General features: G+C 46.9%; 1 protein-coding gene across 2 annotated transcripts; it reads left to right on the forward strand.

The window, feature by feature from the left end:
• Nucleotides 1-457: 457 nt before the first annotated feature.
• Nucleotides 458-16,864, forward strand: LOC129851234 (peroxisome proliferator-activated receptor gamma coactivator-related protein 1-like). Of its 2 annotated transcripts, none has more exons than XM_055917642.1 (13): nt 458-626; nt 2,832-2,936; nt 3,553-3,705; nt 3,933-4,040; nt 7,584-9,540; nt 10,152-10,205; nt 10,454-10,537; nt 10,806-11,742; nt 13,996-14,220; nt 14,379-14,445; nt 15,007-15,128; nt 15,567-15,718; nt 16,168-16,864. In XM_055917642.1, exons 1-13 carry the CDS (start codon nt 495-497, stop codon nt 16,269-16,271), a joined length of 4,200 nt encoding a protein of 1,399 aa, XP_055773617.1. In that variant the 5' UTR covers nt 458-494; the 3' UTR covers nt 16,272-16,864. The 2 variants fall into 2 exon arrangements, with proteins under 2 accessions (XP_055773617.1, XP_055773618.1); XM_055917643.1 differs by lacking the exon at nt 458-626 and adding an exon at nt 700-825.
• The last annotated feature ends 116 nt before the right edge of the window (nt 16,865-16,980 follow it).

Genomic DNA, 16,980 nt, shown 5'->3' on the forward strand with positions numbered 1-16,980 from the left:
GTCTAGAAACCACTTAAGGGCATTTGACCTTTCAAACAAGTCACATGGCCAGGAATCAGATTTATGTGATTTCAAAATGTGGCTTGAAATATCTGATTCCATGTGCTTTTTGTCTGTGCAGACTACAGGAAAAATATCAGATTTGACTCAACTATATACATTATTTTTTTGTATTTGAGTCAAACTTCAAACTGCCACTCTGGCGTTGCAGTTGGGTTGGACATAAAACTAGAAAACATTTATTTGACAGGTATAAAATCTGTTCTTCGTTTGCGTTGACTTTGACATGATTAAGATTTGACATATCAAAGATATTTAATTTGGGGCTTTCTGCAGAGGCCAAAGCGAATCGGATGACGATCTGATTTCCGGTCAGTTTTGCTCTTACTTGCAAAACAGTACTTGGTTATGATTTGAGCAAGATACATTGATCCCAGATCTGCGTTTACCGGTAACTTCCGTGTGCTGGCGACCACGTGTCGGTGCGCTGACCAATGGCAACGCTACTAGCTATAGCTGAACGAAGCCATGTGAGGATCTGTAAAATGGCGGCGCAGTGGCGTGGAAAAGATCAGCTTATAATCACCGGCAACACGGACTTTCTGACCACAAACACATTCAATGAGGTACGGCTTTAATACAGAATTTTTCTGCATACATGTGGCCAAATAAAAGTTACTTGTACCACTTGGCTTTGACTATTTTTCGTGTTTGAAAAAGGCAAACCAGCACGCGGTGCCTACACGTGGATGTGAACGGCTAGTAGTAGCTAACGTTAGCTGCGAGTCGCATGGTGGCATGGGAAAATAACTGCTGGTGACACAAGTATTCAACTATAATGTCTCCATTATTTCACGATTTAGTTCGGCATAAAACAATTTCATTGGCTTTCTGCAAAGTAATACCTGTCTAAGTTGCAGTGACAGTAAATTTAATGTACTATAATTATGTAAGGAGTCAGCCAAGTTTCTTCTCTACTCGGAAAAGGCGATGTTCTGTCTGCTGCTAACGTTTATAGTTGCTGGACACCTAAAGACTGGTCGTGTTGGGTATGCGGAAGCTGGCAACAATGAATTGTCGTTTGGCGTCAATCAAAAGCAAATGATAAGATTCGATTGAGTTTATTCTGCATTCACGTGGCTGCCGATATGCATATTTAGCAAAGTAGTGGAACGTACACACTCACTGTCCCATATATATTCAGACAGGGACACGTTACTTTTGTAATGTAACTGTTACCTATGTCAACCATGGGCTCATACAGAGGTACATCTAATTCCGCTACAATGCACCCTTATTTTACTAATTTTTATATCATTGTATTTCAATTGCCTTTGCGTACCACCCATTTCAGTAAATATTCTCCATATATCATTAACACCTGTCAACACTGGTCTCACACCCAGGGTCTTGTTTTGCTGAACTAGCTATAGCCGCTCTACTCTTGTGGGAAACGTTCATGATAAACAGAGTTGTAGCTAGTGTGATTGTATAGGCCTAACATTGACGTTAATAGGAGTGAGTGTCAGGCACCTAGTAGCCTACAATGGCCTATTTCAACGCAGTCCACGTCTTTATACTACTGTACTATCCCCGCTCAATTAAAATAATTTATATTTCCTGAGAGGTAATGAGGGATTAGTACATAGGGACCCAATGGGCTCTGGTCCAAAGTAGTGTACTATATAAGGAATAGGGTGCCATTTGGAACGGGCTCAATAATAAATAAAGGCTAAATAAAAAATAACGTTACGCGACGCTTTTCTGTTTTCCCCAGTCTGAACATTTTACAACGCTCCCATTGTTACTGTTCGCTGTCGGATCTCATCTCCCACACACTTATTGGTTGGGTGACACTGAGAAAAGAACACTGACTGGAAACTCTCCCAAATGGCACCCTACTCCCTATAGTGCACTACTTTTGACCAGAGAATGGGCCTTGGTCAAAAGTAGTGCACTGCACTTCATATGTAATAGGATGCCATATGGGATGCAGCTTGTGACTATCACATTTCTCAAGATCCATTTGGATCTATAAGCCCTGGTCATAAGTAGTGCACTGCATTTGGGAATAGGGTGTAGGGACGTAGGCCCATAATCATATTATAGACAGACAGTGTCCCAGCAACAACCACCACCACACCCAGGGAGGGGGCTGTTGTTGTCAAGGAGTGAGAGTGCGGACTAGTGTGCTATGGGCTAACTCACTTTTTATGACAAGACAACGCATGTCCTTATGATGCGAGACACTTTGTGCTGCTGTTTTTACACCTCGTTGGATAAATTAAACTGAAGTGTGGGAATGACTGTCTGAACATTTCCCTCCTCCGCCACAGGGCTCCTCAACAGTCTGAAAACATGCACACACACTCATTCTGATGGGAGGAAGCATACAAACGCAGCCTCAACAAACACTAATGACTAGCAGCTTGTTTTATCGTATTCAGACTGCCCTTTGAGTTATGTTACTCAAGTGTATTTTAGTAGAAATGTGTTAACTTTCTCAATCTTTCCTTAATTCCCCCCATCCTTCCTCTTTGCCACTTTCTGTAAATACATTAAAGAAGAACGTCAGAAGGGAGGGACCTTTGGACCTTCTCCTCCAATACGGTTGGGAAAGAGACGAGGAGATGGGATGCGGGGAATCACAAAAAGACTTATGATCGAGCAACTGTTTCTGTAGGCTGCGTTTACACAGGAGGCCCAATTCAGATATTTTTGCTTGCTCTTTTGACCAATCAGATCAGATCTTTTTCCAATATTTGGGCAGCCTATTTGCCTGACTCGTGATTGAACTTGTTCTCCCTTTCTGATCTTGTTGCTTGTTACAGGCTGTCCTGGCTAAAGGGGAAGTCAGTGATCTGGAAATGGACACTCACTCCTGCCTGGACCCTTCCATCCTGGCTATGTTTGAAGACTCCGCCGTAGCTGCAGAGGTCAGTATCAGGACACAATGTTGGCCAACATTCAGATATACTGGGGTGTATTCATTACGCTGATTCTGTTGTAAAACGTTTCTTAAAAGAAGGCAAAACAATAGAAACTCTAACTTTGTTCTTTGCTACCGTTTGGGTCTTAAACGGTTTCCGTAATGAATACGCCCCTGGTGTAGACCCTGTTCCCATCCGAGACAGGTTCTACATCAGTGGTTTCCAAACTTCAGGTCGGGACCCAATCTGGGGTCCCCTGAGAAAATGTGTGATCTTATCAAACAAATTAAGATTTTTTAGAATCTTCAAATGGGTCTAGAGTAGAACCTTTTAGTGTCAACTAAGGGCCTTTTACACTATTAGAATAGCTCTTTCATGTCGTTATTATGAGTTGGGACAGCCTGCGGGACCTAAAACTGAGTAAATATCAACACGCAGCGTTAACTAAGGAATATCATGTTTCCAAGTGGGGTCCCCTGCATTGTGTCCATTTGGAGTCGTGTGCAGAAAAAGTACGGGTTTACAGTAACTTGTCCAATTAGAAACAGAAATGAGAGATGCCAGTTGTATTATTTTTAATTAATTCAATTTATTTCAGAAATGAATGACATTTGTTTTTCAGACTAGGAGCAGACTGGATGAGGAGAGTGAGTCCACGTTGTTGACAGCTCTAACAGAGATACTGGACAGTGTTGACGATGAGACCCTGTCTCCCTTTGACACCCTGCCTGACACTGGGCTCTTCTCTGACCAGAGGCTACGGGACAACTCACCGGTGGGTAAAACCAAGTGTGGGTCTGTGTGTGTGATTCAGAGTAACCAGCAGTCCTACTCTGAGACGCTGTGTGAATACAGTCCCAGGTGTTGTTGATTTGATGACAATCAGGGGTACTGCTTTTATTTTGGTTTTATCTGGAAGTCATGGTGAAAATGGTGTCTGTGGGAGGAAGTGATTGTTGTTTTGTAATTACTGTATTTCTCCTGTTTGGTGTGTTTCTCCAGTTGAGGCGGCTGCTGAGTTTCACACGGTCTCCACCTGATAAAGAAGCACTCTTTCGTTCCATAAAGACCCCCTCTTCATCTTCATCCCCCTCTTCCTCTGTTGGAAAGGTAGAAACCTCATCCCTTTCTGTTTTATGGAAGTGTGTGTGTCAGATTAAGATTAGCCATACTACTACTGGTAATCCCACCCGTTAATCTAGGTTTACAGAGGTCATTTCAATGATAAAAGAACCACTAGAAGAGTGCTCTCGAACCATGTTCCTGGAAGCTATCCTCCTGTAGGTATTCACTCCAACCCTGTTCCTGGAAGCTATCCTCCTGTAGGTATTCACTCCAACCCTGTTCCTGGAAGCTATCCTCCTGTAGGTTTTCATTCCAACCCTGTTCCTGGAAGCTACCCTCCTGTAGGTTTTCACTCCAACCCTGTTCCTGGAAGCTACCCTCCAGTGGGTTTTCACTCCAACCCTGTTCCTGGAAGCTATCCTCCTGTAGGTTTTCACTCCAACCCTGTTCCTGGAAGCAACCCTCCTGTAGGTTTTCATTCCAACTCTGTTCCTGGAAGCTATCCTCCTGCAGGTTTTTACTCCAACCCTGTTACTGGAGAGCTATCCTCCTGTAGGTTTTCACTCCAACCCTGTTCCTGGAAGCTATCCTCCTGTAGGTATTCACTCACTCCAACCCTGTTCCTGGAAGCTATCCTCCTGTAGGTATTCACTCCAACCCTGTTCCTGGAAGCTATCCTCCTGTAGGTTTACACTCCAAGTCTGTTCCTGGAAGCAACCCTCCTGTAGGTTTTCACTCCAACCCTGTTCCTGGAAGCTATCCTCCTGTAGGTTTTCACTCCAACCCTGTTCCTGGAAGCTATCCTCCTGTAGGTTTTCACTCCAATCCTGTTCCTGGAAGCTACCCTCCTGTAGGTTTTCACTCCAACCTTGTTCCTAGAAGCAACCCTCCTGTAGGTTTTCACTCCAACCTTGTTCCTAGAAGCAACCCTTCTGTAGGTTTTCACTCCAACCCTGTTCCTGCAAGCAACCCTCCTGTAGGTTTTTACTCCAACCCTGTTTGTAACTAACCTGGGGTGTATTTATTACGTCTTGCAACGGAAACAGTTTACTGTTTAAGAAGCAAACATAATGAAACGGGGAGGGTCCTACTTGAATTTGTCCAATAGAAACTCGATTTTTATTGCAAAACGTTTTCCATTTGGAGTAAACTGTTTCTGTTGCGGAACAGTCATTTAGCTGTGGCGCTTCGCTTTTTTCCATCACTGAGCAGATTTCAGGTCTGCTGACTGCAAACTTGAACATTGAAAATTCTGTGGAACTTCCGGCGCGCGTTTATTGTGACCACTGAGCCTGTACCGGCTTTAAGTTAGTTAGTAGGCTACTGTGGCTATTTGATCATCATGTAGGCCTACCAGAGTAGCCTACCATCAGAAACAAGGGAGACAAATGCCTCCCATAACATTTTAACATGGAAATAGCTGTTCAATCATTCAGCCTACAGTAGCAGCCAATGTGTGGTGTTCAATATAGGTGTACATTCCATGAGACTTATGGGGGGGAAACATGCAGGGCTTGACATGAACCTGTTTATCCACTTGTCCTTCATACAAGGAGGTGATTGAAAAATGTTGTTTGATGCAAGAAACCACTTTACAAAATAAAATGCATAATTATTCCCATACCGTTATTACAGATAATCAGACAAATTATGCTACCCTCTGCCTATTGGCTACTTAGCTTATTCAAGCCTGTCTCAAAATACAACACTGCCCCTTTAAGACATGCAAATGCTCTTTACCTGACTGGCTTTTCAAAGATGTCTAGAAATACAAACGCTTTGTGCTCTTGTAGGAAGCAACCACTCCCCCCATTGTTAAGTACAAATGATCTATAACTGGGCTAATAACTCACTAACTAGCAAAGGATATGAACACATGTGCACAGGTGCCTACATGCAGCCTTCGCTTTGATCTCAAAACAAGCACATGCTGTCCAGTGGCCATATATGATCCATATATGGCAATGGCTATTTTCATATAGGCCTACTGCAGCTCTGATTGGTTATGGTGCACTGGTCTGTGTAGTGGTGCTTGTCAATGCAATAGAATCCTACTCCGATGCGTTCTGCATACAAGAAAATCTCTTGCACAGTTCGTTTTGCATACTAAGTCTTGCGTAGTTCGTTTTGTTTACTAAGTCTTGCGTAGTTCGTTTTGTTTCGGTATGTTGCATTGAAAGTGGCTAACATTGCGTTGTTTCGATCCCAATTCCCACAGTTGATAGTGTTAACTAACGGGGAAAACTAGACAGTCGAGTGAGGTTCAGTCTCGTGCTTCTCTGCGCGGGCTGATATTTAATCTGCGTGGCAGTCCGAGGTGAGCTGCGCCCACACGCATGCACCGTCACGCAAAGAAAATATTTCTGTCGAGGGGCACTTTGAAGATGCTGGAACAGTCAACATTTACTTTTCCTCTGCAAACGAAACAAGTTACGAATAGAAAAATCTGACAACCCCATTGTAGAATTATCTATTTATATGCAAGATAAATATTCCTCTCGAGCCATATTCAAGTTATGAGTACCATAGGAAGAGCCCTGCGCTGGAGTAACTTGTTTGATTTCAAATAAGAAAAATGGTCTAAGATTTACATTCGTTTTAATGTACTAAATAAAATGTCTATCATAATAAATTTGACATACATTTGTATGGGATTGGGTTGTGTCATAGTTTGGAAATCATATATGAAAAATATTAGTGTACTAGACTGTGGGATTGAGTTTGTCATGAAAAATATTAGTGTACTAGACTGTGGGATTGAGTTTGTCATGAAAAATATTAGTGTACTAGACTGTGGGATTGAGTTTGTCATGAAAAATATTAGTGTACTAGACTTTGGGATTGAGTTTGTCATGAAAAATATTAGTGTACTAGACTGTGGGATTGAGTTTGTCATGAAAAATATTAGTGTACTAGACTATGGGATTGAGTTTGTCATGAAAAATATTAGTGTACTAGACTATGGGATTGAGTTTGTCATGAAAAATATTGGTGTACTAGACTGTGGGATTGAGTTTGTCATGAAAAATATTAGTGTAATAGACTGTGGGATTGAGTTTGTCATGAAAAATATTAGTGTAATAGACTGTGGGATTGAGTTTGTCATGAAAAATATTAGTGTAATAGACTGTGGGATTGAGTTTGTCATGAAAAATATTGGTGTACTAGACTGTGGGATTGAGTTTGTCATGAAAAATATTAGTGTAATAGACTGTGGGATTGAGTTTGTCATGAAAAATATTGGTGTACTAGACTATGGGATTGAGTTTGTCATGAAAAATATTAGTGTACTAGACTGTGGGATTGAGTTTGTCATGAAAAATATTAGTGTAATAGACTGTGGGATTGAGTTTGTCATGAAAAATATTAGTGTACTAGACTGTGGGATTGAGTTTGTCATGAAAAATATTAGTGTAATAGACTGTGGGATTGAGTTTGTCATGAAAAATATTAGTGTACTAGACTGTGGGATTGAGTTTGTCATGAAAAATAATACAGAGAATGATATCTTTATTAAAAATAGAGAAATAGCGAGCACGATAGCTGGCTCTGCTGGAGTAACAGTCTTGACGTCATTCTTCCTTCCAGGTTGAGACAGTCATTACTGACAGACCCAGGAGGGCTAGGCTAACTCCCAGAGCCCAGGGCTCTTCCACATCCATACAGAGGAGCGATGGAGAGGAGGAGGAGGGCGGCAAGGTCCACATTCACAGTCCGCCTCGGGGCTTCAATCTGACCAATCAGGACTCTGGAAAACTTTCCCTTGACCAATCAGAAGTCAGAGCGCTGAACTCAGTAGAGAAGGACCATGGCTACTCCTCTACAGTGTCCCTGGTGGACCTGGTGAAACTCATGCACCCCTACTGCCTGAGGGTGTGCCTGGATGAGGAGGGGAAGGACTGGGTCGGCACATCCAGGCAGGAGGCCTCCTCCCTGGGGGAACGGAGCGCGGACCAGAGAGTACCCCTGGAGGGCGAGGTGTGGAGGTATACGAAGCCTGGTTCGGAAGAGAGCGACGAGGAAATTGATGTGGACGGATCAGATGACGAGTGTCCCTCGAGAGGAGGGATGAAGGATGAGAAAGAGGGGGGTGGAGAACAGGAAAGTAAAGGTGAAGAAGTGAAGCAACTAAAAAGTCTACTTGTGAAGTGGGACGTGTCCCAAGAAGGCCAGAAGACCAAGAACAAAAAAAGAGTGAGTTTCGGACCCGTCCTGGTGACATCCTACGAGCTACCAGAAACAGACACACTTGACTTAACAGTGCTCCCGGACTTGAGCGAGCTCACCAGCCAAATCCCCATTTTTGACTTCAACACCAAAACAACAACCTTTTCCCTCACAACATCCTCTCCAGAGTCTTCAGCAGCATCTTCAAAGGACAACCAACATCCGGTTGTAACTGACTTACCTGAAAGGACCGGAGATAAGTCGTCGTCAGAGCCTCCACCACAGCAAGGCGAGTCCAAGCCCAGACCGGCCCTCAGTCTTCAGCAGTACCGCCTGCTGCGCCAGCAGAAAAGACTACCCCTGGTGGTGAAACCTGAGAATTACACCACCAAATGGCCCTCTCTACCTGAAACCCCCAAGGAGTTGCCTCCTATACCCTATTTGCAAGGACCTAAATATAATGTTTGGGGACCGACGACCACACATCATTACATAGGAAGTAAAACAGGGGATGATGTCAGTGGATTCAAGCCTATATCTAAGACTAGGACAAAGACTGTCTCTCCTGCTTGTCCCAGTAAACCTGGTAAAGGCATTGGCATCAATGGATCAAAGCCTGTAAGAAGTGGGACTAAGACTTCTCCTGCCAGCTCAGCTTTAAAGCCCAAACGCAACTCAATGGAAGCTAAATCTGCTAATTATGTTGGTGTATTAAAGCGTATTTGGACTGAGACCATCTCTCCTGCTAGTCCCTTACCAAGTCCCAACCTGAACTCCAACTCAGTGGCGGGTCTGGGCCAGAACAGGACGAGCCCAGAAAAGAGTGCTGTTGCTGTCAGTAGCGACCCCCCAAACCCTGTCCTGGTCCCACTACCAGGAACCCGTCCATCTTTGGATGGATTTGATAGGAGCCATGGGACCAACCAGGAGAAGCAGGAACAATCTCTACCTCTGTCCACCACCCAGGAGTCTCCGGCGCCCAAGCCCAAAATGGTGTTCTGCAACCGGGATCCAAGCCTGAAGAGCACCAGTCTCCTCCTTGAGATCCAGCGGAGGTTCTCCACCAAACAACCATTGCGGAAAGCACTTCACACCCAAAACACTGCAGAGACCACGAAACAAGGGGATCAGCTTCGCTCTCTCAGTCCAAGGAAAGGGATTGAGACCGTACCAGAAGGGTCCAAGTTTTCCCCAAGTGCACCAGTAATGGCAAGTCCGTCCTCCAGACCCTCAGTCCATCCACCCACCCATGCTGTTGTTGCTCCTTACCCAGAGATGGAGAGGGCAAAGCGGGTAGCCCTTGGGAACCTCCCCCATGTCCAACTGTCCACATCTCCAGAGAGTAGCACCTGCATACAGACCCCCACCTGCAGCACAGGTAAGCCAGATGAGCCATAACACACACATAAACAATATATTTTGGTGTAGGGTGAAGTTGACTCTGATTTTGGGTCAGTTTATCATTTGACTTATTACAGGTTAAGGTTAGGATTGGGGGAGTGGAATCTGAATCTAGAACTGTACCTAGGGGAAACTACACCCTGAGTATGTATTTCTTCAGATAAAGCTAATTAAGCTAGAGATAAAAGTAGATGATTTGTGATTTAGTTAGAGCTGGTGTGAAATGGACAAAAATGTATCATTTGTGATGACTTTGATATCCTGTGTCATTCTTTCTAAGCCTCATTCAGAAATATATTGTTGTCTCCATGTTCAGCTGAAGGAATCAAAGCTTTAAACATGTACTAGATTGACGACTGCTTTTCAGAACGTGTTTATAGTTTTGTATTTGTTTTGTAAGGAGTGGGGCAGTCCCAGTCATATTGTTCAGATAGGAAAGATGGAGAGGAAAAAGAGAGTTGCTGAAATAGCAGGGGTGTATGTGTTCTGGAGGAAGCAGCTTAGAACACTAGACCAGCAGAACGTTCACCTTGATGAACTGCTACCGTCCCTGCATTCAGAAACTGATTTCTCTTGGTCACGTTGCAGGAATCGAAGCCACAGATCTGACCAGTCTTCTGGAGCGGTTTGAGGAGACACAAGGTGAGTGAGGGATCAGTGGGGTTTTGTTAACTCTCTCCTGTTCTTCTTCCAGCTATACTACGTCCCATCCATTGTGGGATTTGCATTCAGATGTATTGATTTGGTTGATGCATACATCCCAGCTACCCCTGTCCCTGTCATCTTAAACATGGTGCTGGAAAAAGGCACAACAGATCCTAAATCAGCACTCCTACTGTAAGATTCAACCCCTGATCTTGCCTCCCTCATGGCTGTGTCTCTTCCCACAGCCAAAGAGGAGACTGAGAGTGAACCTGAAGGCAGTCCAGATAGGAGCCCTGTTGGAGATGAAGAGCTGAGCAGTAACACTGAAGGTGAGTTAAAGGAAGGTCCTTTCTATTATGCAGAAGGACTCCGCCTGGAGACTTGCACCCTATTACCTCCTTGGTGCACTACTTTTGACCAGAGCCAAATATGGGCACTGGTCAAAACTAGTGCACTATAAAGGGAATAGGGCGCCATTTGGGATGAACCGGTTCTTCGACTTCATTTCTAGTTTAGTCCACACAGTTGCCCAGAGGACTTTGCTGTGGTTATCCTCAGAACTTCAGTTTATCATCTGATTTGTTGCTTTCTTTCCAGGGATGCCGACACTGCTGGGTGCCTATCTCCTCAGCACCCAAGAAAAACTCTGTCTTCCAGAACCTGCTGGCTTTCCAGAACTTGTCAACACACTCAAACCCCTCAGAACTCCGGAACCCCTCAGAACTCCGGGACCCCTCAGAACTCCGGGACCCCTCAGAACTCCGGAACCCCTCAGAACTCCGGAACCCCTCAGAACTCTGGGACCCCTCAGAACTCTGGAACGTTGCGATACTCAGGAACCTCTCAGCATCCAGAATGTTCTCAGCACTCAGGAACAGGCCCCTGCACAGCCGCGCTGGAAACCGCTTACCCCTGTCGCACCTCAGAGGAAGCAACCGGCGACCCCCAAACCTCTCCCTCCCAAGGCCATCCAAATCATCGACCCCCGTCCTCTAACACCCAAAAAGGCCCACCCCCTCCACCCAAAGCCCCCTGTCAACCCCCCTGAGTTCCAGACACCAGTATCTGTCTCCTCGGACCACGACTACTGTCTATCTCAGGATCAACCAGGGAGTAATACTACTATGCTATGCAGCAAAAAACAAACGATACTCCCCGACCACCAACCAATCCCCAACCCCTCCTCAGTGCCTGGCACACAGAACTCTGGGAAACATTTGCGCCAGCAGCAGCCAATGGACTCCAGGACTGTTCCAGAGACAGAACTTCCCTCAGACTCTGCTCCGCCATCTACAGAGAGCTCCCCCTCTAGGACGGACGCCATTACTGCAGGGGAGACACAGGAAGAGAGAACCAACCCCTGCATCCCTTCCCCTCCTTCACCCAGTCCCCCTGCCAGAGGTAGGAGGTCGTCCCGGCGCTATCGGACAAGGTCTTCATGCTCGGACTCTAGCTCTAGGTCCCCTTCTTCATCATCATCTTCCTCATCATCCTCCTCCTCTCGATCCAGGTCTCGCTCTCCACCCCGAAAGAGGTAGGTTCAGATCCTGTGTGGTGACTGTTATTGCTCTTGAATTGAAGTTGGGGAGGGGGGGCATGTTAGTGGGTGTGGTGACTGTTATTGCTCTTGAATTGAAGTTGGGGAGGGGGGGCATGTTAGTGGGTGTGGTGACTGTTATTGCTCTTGAATTGAAGTTGGGGAGGGGGGGCATGTTAGTGGGTGTGGTGACTGTTATTGCTCTTGAATTGAAGTTGGGGAGGGGGGGCATGTTAGTGGGTATGGTGACTGTTATTGCTCTTGAATTGAAGTTGGGGGGGGGGGGCATGTTAGTGGGTGTGGTGACTGTTATTGCTCTTGAATTGAAGTTGGGGAGGGGGGGCATGTTAGTGGGTGTGGTGACTGTTATTGCTCTTGAATTGAAGTTGGGGAGGGGGGGGGGGGCATGTTAGTGGGTGTGGCCAATGGTACGGTACTTTCTTTTGCTGTTTTAAACCTAATTTCTTCTAATTCTACACATTTTGCCATGAGACGGACAGAAAAAAAAGATCAGTTTTTAAAGATAATTCTTTGCAGTTTTACACATTTTGCCAACGTTATAAGCCACCAATCAATGACATGAGATTTTAACTTCTCCCTGGCTGTCTACTTTTTATTTTGGTGATTGTTAGTTCTAAAAGATGGTCTTCAAAATAAATATCTCCATTACATCTTCTACATACTTTACCTCTGGTTTTAGTCATTAAGTTTACACACAACGTTTTACCAAAATGTATTTTCTTGCTTTAACCCACATCCTCTCCTTCCTCTTTCTCCAATCCCTCTCCACCCCATTCCTCCTCCCTCTCCTCCCAATCCCTCTCCCTCTCCTCCCCATCCCTCCTCCCCATCCCTCTCCTCCCCATCCCTCCTCCCCATCCCTCCTCCCAATCCCTCTCTCCCTCCTCCCAATCCCTCTCTCCCTCCTCCCAATCCCTCTCTCCCTCCTCCCAATCCCTCTCTCCCTCCTCCCCATCCCTCTCCTCCCCATCCCTCTCCTCCCCATCCCTCCTCCCCATCCCTCTCCCTCTCCTCCCCATCCCTCCTCCCTATCCTCCCCATCCCTCTCTCTCTCCTCCCCATCCCCCTCCTCCCCATCCCTCTCCCTCCTCTCCATCCCTCTCCTCCCTCTCCCTCCTCCCCATCCCTCTCCCTCCTCCCCATCCCTCCCTCCTCTCTCCTCCCCATCCCCATCCCTCTCCTCCCCATCCCTCTCCCTCTCCTCCCCATCCCTCTCCCCCTCCTCCCCATCCCCCTCCCCCTCCTCCCCATCCCTCTCCCTCTCCTCCCCATCCCTCTCCTCCCCATCCCTCTCCTCCCCATCCCTCTCCTCCCCATCCCTCTCCCTCCTCCCCATCCCTCTCCCTCCTCCCCATCCCTCTCCTCCCTCTTCCTCCTCCCCATCCCCATCCCTCTCCTCCCCATCCCTCTCCCTCTCCTCCCCATCCCTCTCCCCCTCCTCCCCATCCCCCTCCCCTCCTCCCCATCCCTCTCCCTCCCTCCCCATCCCTCTCCTCCCCATCCCTCCCTCCCCATCCCTCTCCTCCCCATCACTCTCCCTCCTCCCATCACTCTCCCTCCTCCCCTCACTCTCCCTCCTCCCATCCCTCTCCCTCCTCCCATCCCTCTCCCTCTCCTCCCCATCCCCTCCCTCCTCCCCATCCCTCTCCCTCTCCTCCCCATCCCTCTCTGCCTCTCCTCCCCATCCCTCTCTCCCTCCTCCCCATCCCTCTCCTCCCCATCCCTCTCCTCCCCATCCCTCCTCCCCATCCCTCTCCTCCCCATCCCTCTCCCTCCTCCCCATCCCTCCTCCCCTCCCCTCCTCCCATCCCTCTCCTCTCCTCCCCATCCCTCTCCTCCCTCCCCTCCTCCCCATCCCCATCCCTCCTCCCCATCCCTCTCCCTCCTCCCCATCCCTCTCCTCCCTCTCCCTCCTCCCCATCCCTCTCCCTCCTCCCCATCCCTCTCTGCCTCTCCTCCCCATCCCTCTCCCTCTCCTCCCCATCCCTCTCCCCTCCTCCCCATCCCTCTCCCCCTCCTCCCCATCCCTCTCCCCTCCGCCCCATCCCTCTCCTCCCATCCCTCCTCCTCCCATCCCTCTCTCCCTCCTCCCCATCCCTCTCCTCCCCATCCCTCTCCTCCCATCCCCTCCCTCTCCTCCCCATCCCTCTCCCTCCTCCCCATCCCTCCCCCTCCTCCCCATCCCTCTCCTCCCCATCCCTCTCCTCCCCATCCCTCCTCCCCCACCAGGTTCTGTCCCAGGCGTTCTGAAAGCAGTTCCTCCTCCTCGTCCTCTTGCTCCAGCTCCGTCTCCCGTTCCCCGGTTCCCTGTCGGTACCGGCTCCCCTACCCACAGTCCTGGAACCGCTCTCGGTCCACATCAAAGTCCTGGACTCAGTCTGGTTCCAGATCTAGGTCCAGATCCCCCTCCACACTGGCCCACAGCAGGGCCCAGAGGTGGAAGGACTGCTGCAGGTCACTGATGGCATTAATACTTTTTTTAAAGTATTTTGTAAAAGTTTTTAGGGGTGTGTATTATTAAAGGAGTTCTGAATGATAGTTAATAATACAAAAGCCACACTGGTCTTCCGTAGTCCATCTCACCTCGCTGTCTCCCCTCCCCCAACCTTCAGCTCCAACAGGGACTCCAGGAAACGAAAGAGACAACAAGAGATGAGGAATCAAAAACTAAAAGCCATAGTGAGTACTGAGTAGTACATTACAAACCGTGGTACACCTTGTGTTTTTGCTGTTAACATTTTAGAAATATATTTTTTAATACATTTTAAGATGTTAAATGTAAACGTGACATTACTTCCTGATTAATTTGGAGACCAAATTGTCGCCAACTGTCCTCTTCGGTTCCCACCAGATGGCCAAGCTGCAAATTGAAGATTGGCTATATCATAAACATTTCTGGAAACCAAAATGAGCTTTTTGGTCTTCAATTTAGGTCAGGAATACAATACAATAACAAAGATGTTTCAGACAACAAGCACTTTCATTCCCTCTGACATCATTGCATGTGTGATATAACAGCATGTACTACAATGTATTTGAATTACATTGCTGGAGTCTCATCTCCTCTGAAACAAAACCAATACAGATGCGCCTGGGAGAGACCTGCGGCACCGTTTCCCCTTTCGCAGATCTCTGCTTCATGTTTGGGTTTAAAATCTGATTTTAAGAAGATCATTTGTAGAAATCTGCAGGGCAGATTGTGATAGTGACAACCCTTGGTGCATTGTTTTGTGTGGCCAGGACGAGCGCAGGGTGGTGTACGTGGGCCGCATCCAGAGGACCATGATGCACGCGGAGCTGAGAGAACGCTTCTCTCTGTTTGGAGAGGTGGAGGAATGCACCCTGCACTTTAGAGACAGGGGGTGAGTCTTTTCTTTCTCTGCATCAAAAGAGATGGACAAAAATCATTAGCATCAGTGTCTTTAAACTCTTTCTTCTCTAGACTTTCTCTGTCCTCTTTCCCCTTCTCGCCCCCTCACCTCTCCCTCTCTGTCCCCCTCACCTCTCCCTCTCTGTCCCCCTCACCTCTCCTCTCTGCCCCCTCACCTCTCTCCTCCGCCCCCCACCTCCCCCTCGCCCCCACCTCTCCCTCTCTGTCCCCATCACCTCTCTCTCTTTCTCTCTCTGTCCCCCTCACTTCTCTCTCTGTCCCCCTTCACCTCTGTCACTCTTTCGGCCCCCTTAGATATAATCATACTTCATTTTATTTATTGAACACTTATTTTACCAGGTAACTTACCTTTGTCCATGTCAAGTGGTTAGGAAATAACAATTTCTTAACCTGTGTTCTGTTTCCATAGCGACCACTACGGCTTTGTGACGTTCTACAACATGAAAGATGCGTTCTCAGCCATCGAGAACGGCTACAAGCTGAGGAGACCTGACGAGCTGCCCTTTGACCTCTGCTTCGGGGGCAGGCGTCAGTTCTGCAAATCTACGTACGCCGACCTAGGTGAGAACCTTTAAGGGTCCCAAATGGGAAAGGGAGATACCTACTCAGTTGTTCAACTGAAAGGTGTCTTCCACATTTAACCCCTCTGAATCAGAGAGGTGCGGGGGGCTGCCTTAATCAACATCCCATGTATTCGGCGCCTGGGGAACAGTGGGTTAACTGCCTTGCTCAGTGGCAGAATGACAGATTTTACCTTGTCAGCTCGGGGATTTGATCCAACAACCTTTTGGTTACTGGACCAACGTTCCTAACCACTAGGCTACCTGCCACACAATGGCACCCTATGTTTATTAAGAATGTGTATCGGCCTCTCAGACGAAGGCTTTCCCCTTTTGGGAAATGGATGACATGAGTTTATTAAGTCACATGCACAGGGTCGCAGATGTAATTGCAGGGTAAACAGGTTGAAATCATAGCATGTTGGTAACTGAACTGGGTTGTTTCACCAGATTCTAATCGGGAAGAGGAGGACCCCACTCCAGCGAAAAGTGAGGAGGAGGAGCTGGACTTTGACACGCTATTGAAGCAGGCACAGAAAGGCTTGAAGCGGTAGCAGAGTCCTGGAGGAAGAGAGGGAGCCAAGAAAGGAATGATGGAGATGTCACCCTGTTCCCTATAGAGGGCACTAACCTGAGGGCTCTGGTCCCAAAGCAGTGCCCTCTATAGAAGGGAATGATGGAGATGTCACCCTATTCCCTATAGAGGGCACTAACCTGGGGGTTCTGGTCTCAAAGCAGTGCCCTCTATAGAAGGGAACGGGGTGTAATTTGGTCCTGCTCCAACAAGTTAGAAAGACTTACCTCAGAGCTATACACATGCACATACTTTAACATTGTAGAAATGTTGTTTTAACTTGTTCACTTTTAACTCATTGTATTTACCGTGCTAGCAAGACTTTGTTGATGCAGTAAAAAGATTTGTAAGAAGAAAAAAATCATATGAAACTTATGGAATATTGTAGTTTATTTATTTTTTAAAGGAAGAATCTTTAAATATCTTTGTTTGCACTCATATTGCATTTGCAAGCTTTGCTTTACTCTCATCTGTTACAATGTTTAAAAAGTTGAGATTCCCTTAGTCATTTTATTCCCAATTATGAACATGTTCTTTATGAATGAATAAAGAGTATTATTGTGTAATACTGAACTAGTGTCCACCCCATTTCCCTGACTGGATGGATCCATGGACTGACAGATGAAGGAATATCTCAAACACTACACGTCCGTCTTTTTAAAGTGGAAATGAGTTGCTTAGTAACAGCC

This window comes from Salvelinus fontinalis, chromosome 3 (genome assembly GCF_029448725.1).
Source record: "Salvelinus fontinalis isolate EN_2023a chromosome 3, ASM2944872v1, whole genome shotgun sequence".
In the NCBI taxonomy this organism is placed as follows: Eukaryota; Metazoa; Chordata; class Actinopteri; order Salmoniformes; family Salmonidae; genus Salvelinus; species Salvelinus fontinalis.

Coding starts and splice junctions, on each gene's coding strand:
- LOC129851234 (XM_055917642.1), top strand. CDS start 495: ATGGCAACGCTACTAGCTATAGCTGAACGAAGCCATGTGAGGATCTGT. Junction 4,041..7,583: donor CCTCTTCCTCTGTTGGAAAG/GTAGAAACCTCA, acceptor TCTTCCTTCCAG/GTTGAGACAGTCATTACTGA. Junction 9,541..10,151: donor GACCCCCACCTGCAGCACAG/GTAAGCCAGATG, acceptor GTCACGTTGCAG/GAATCGAAGCCACAGATCTG.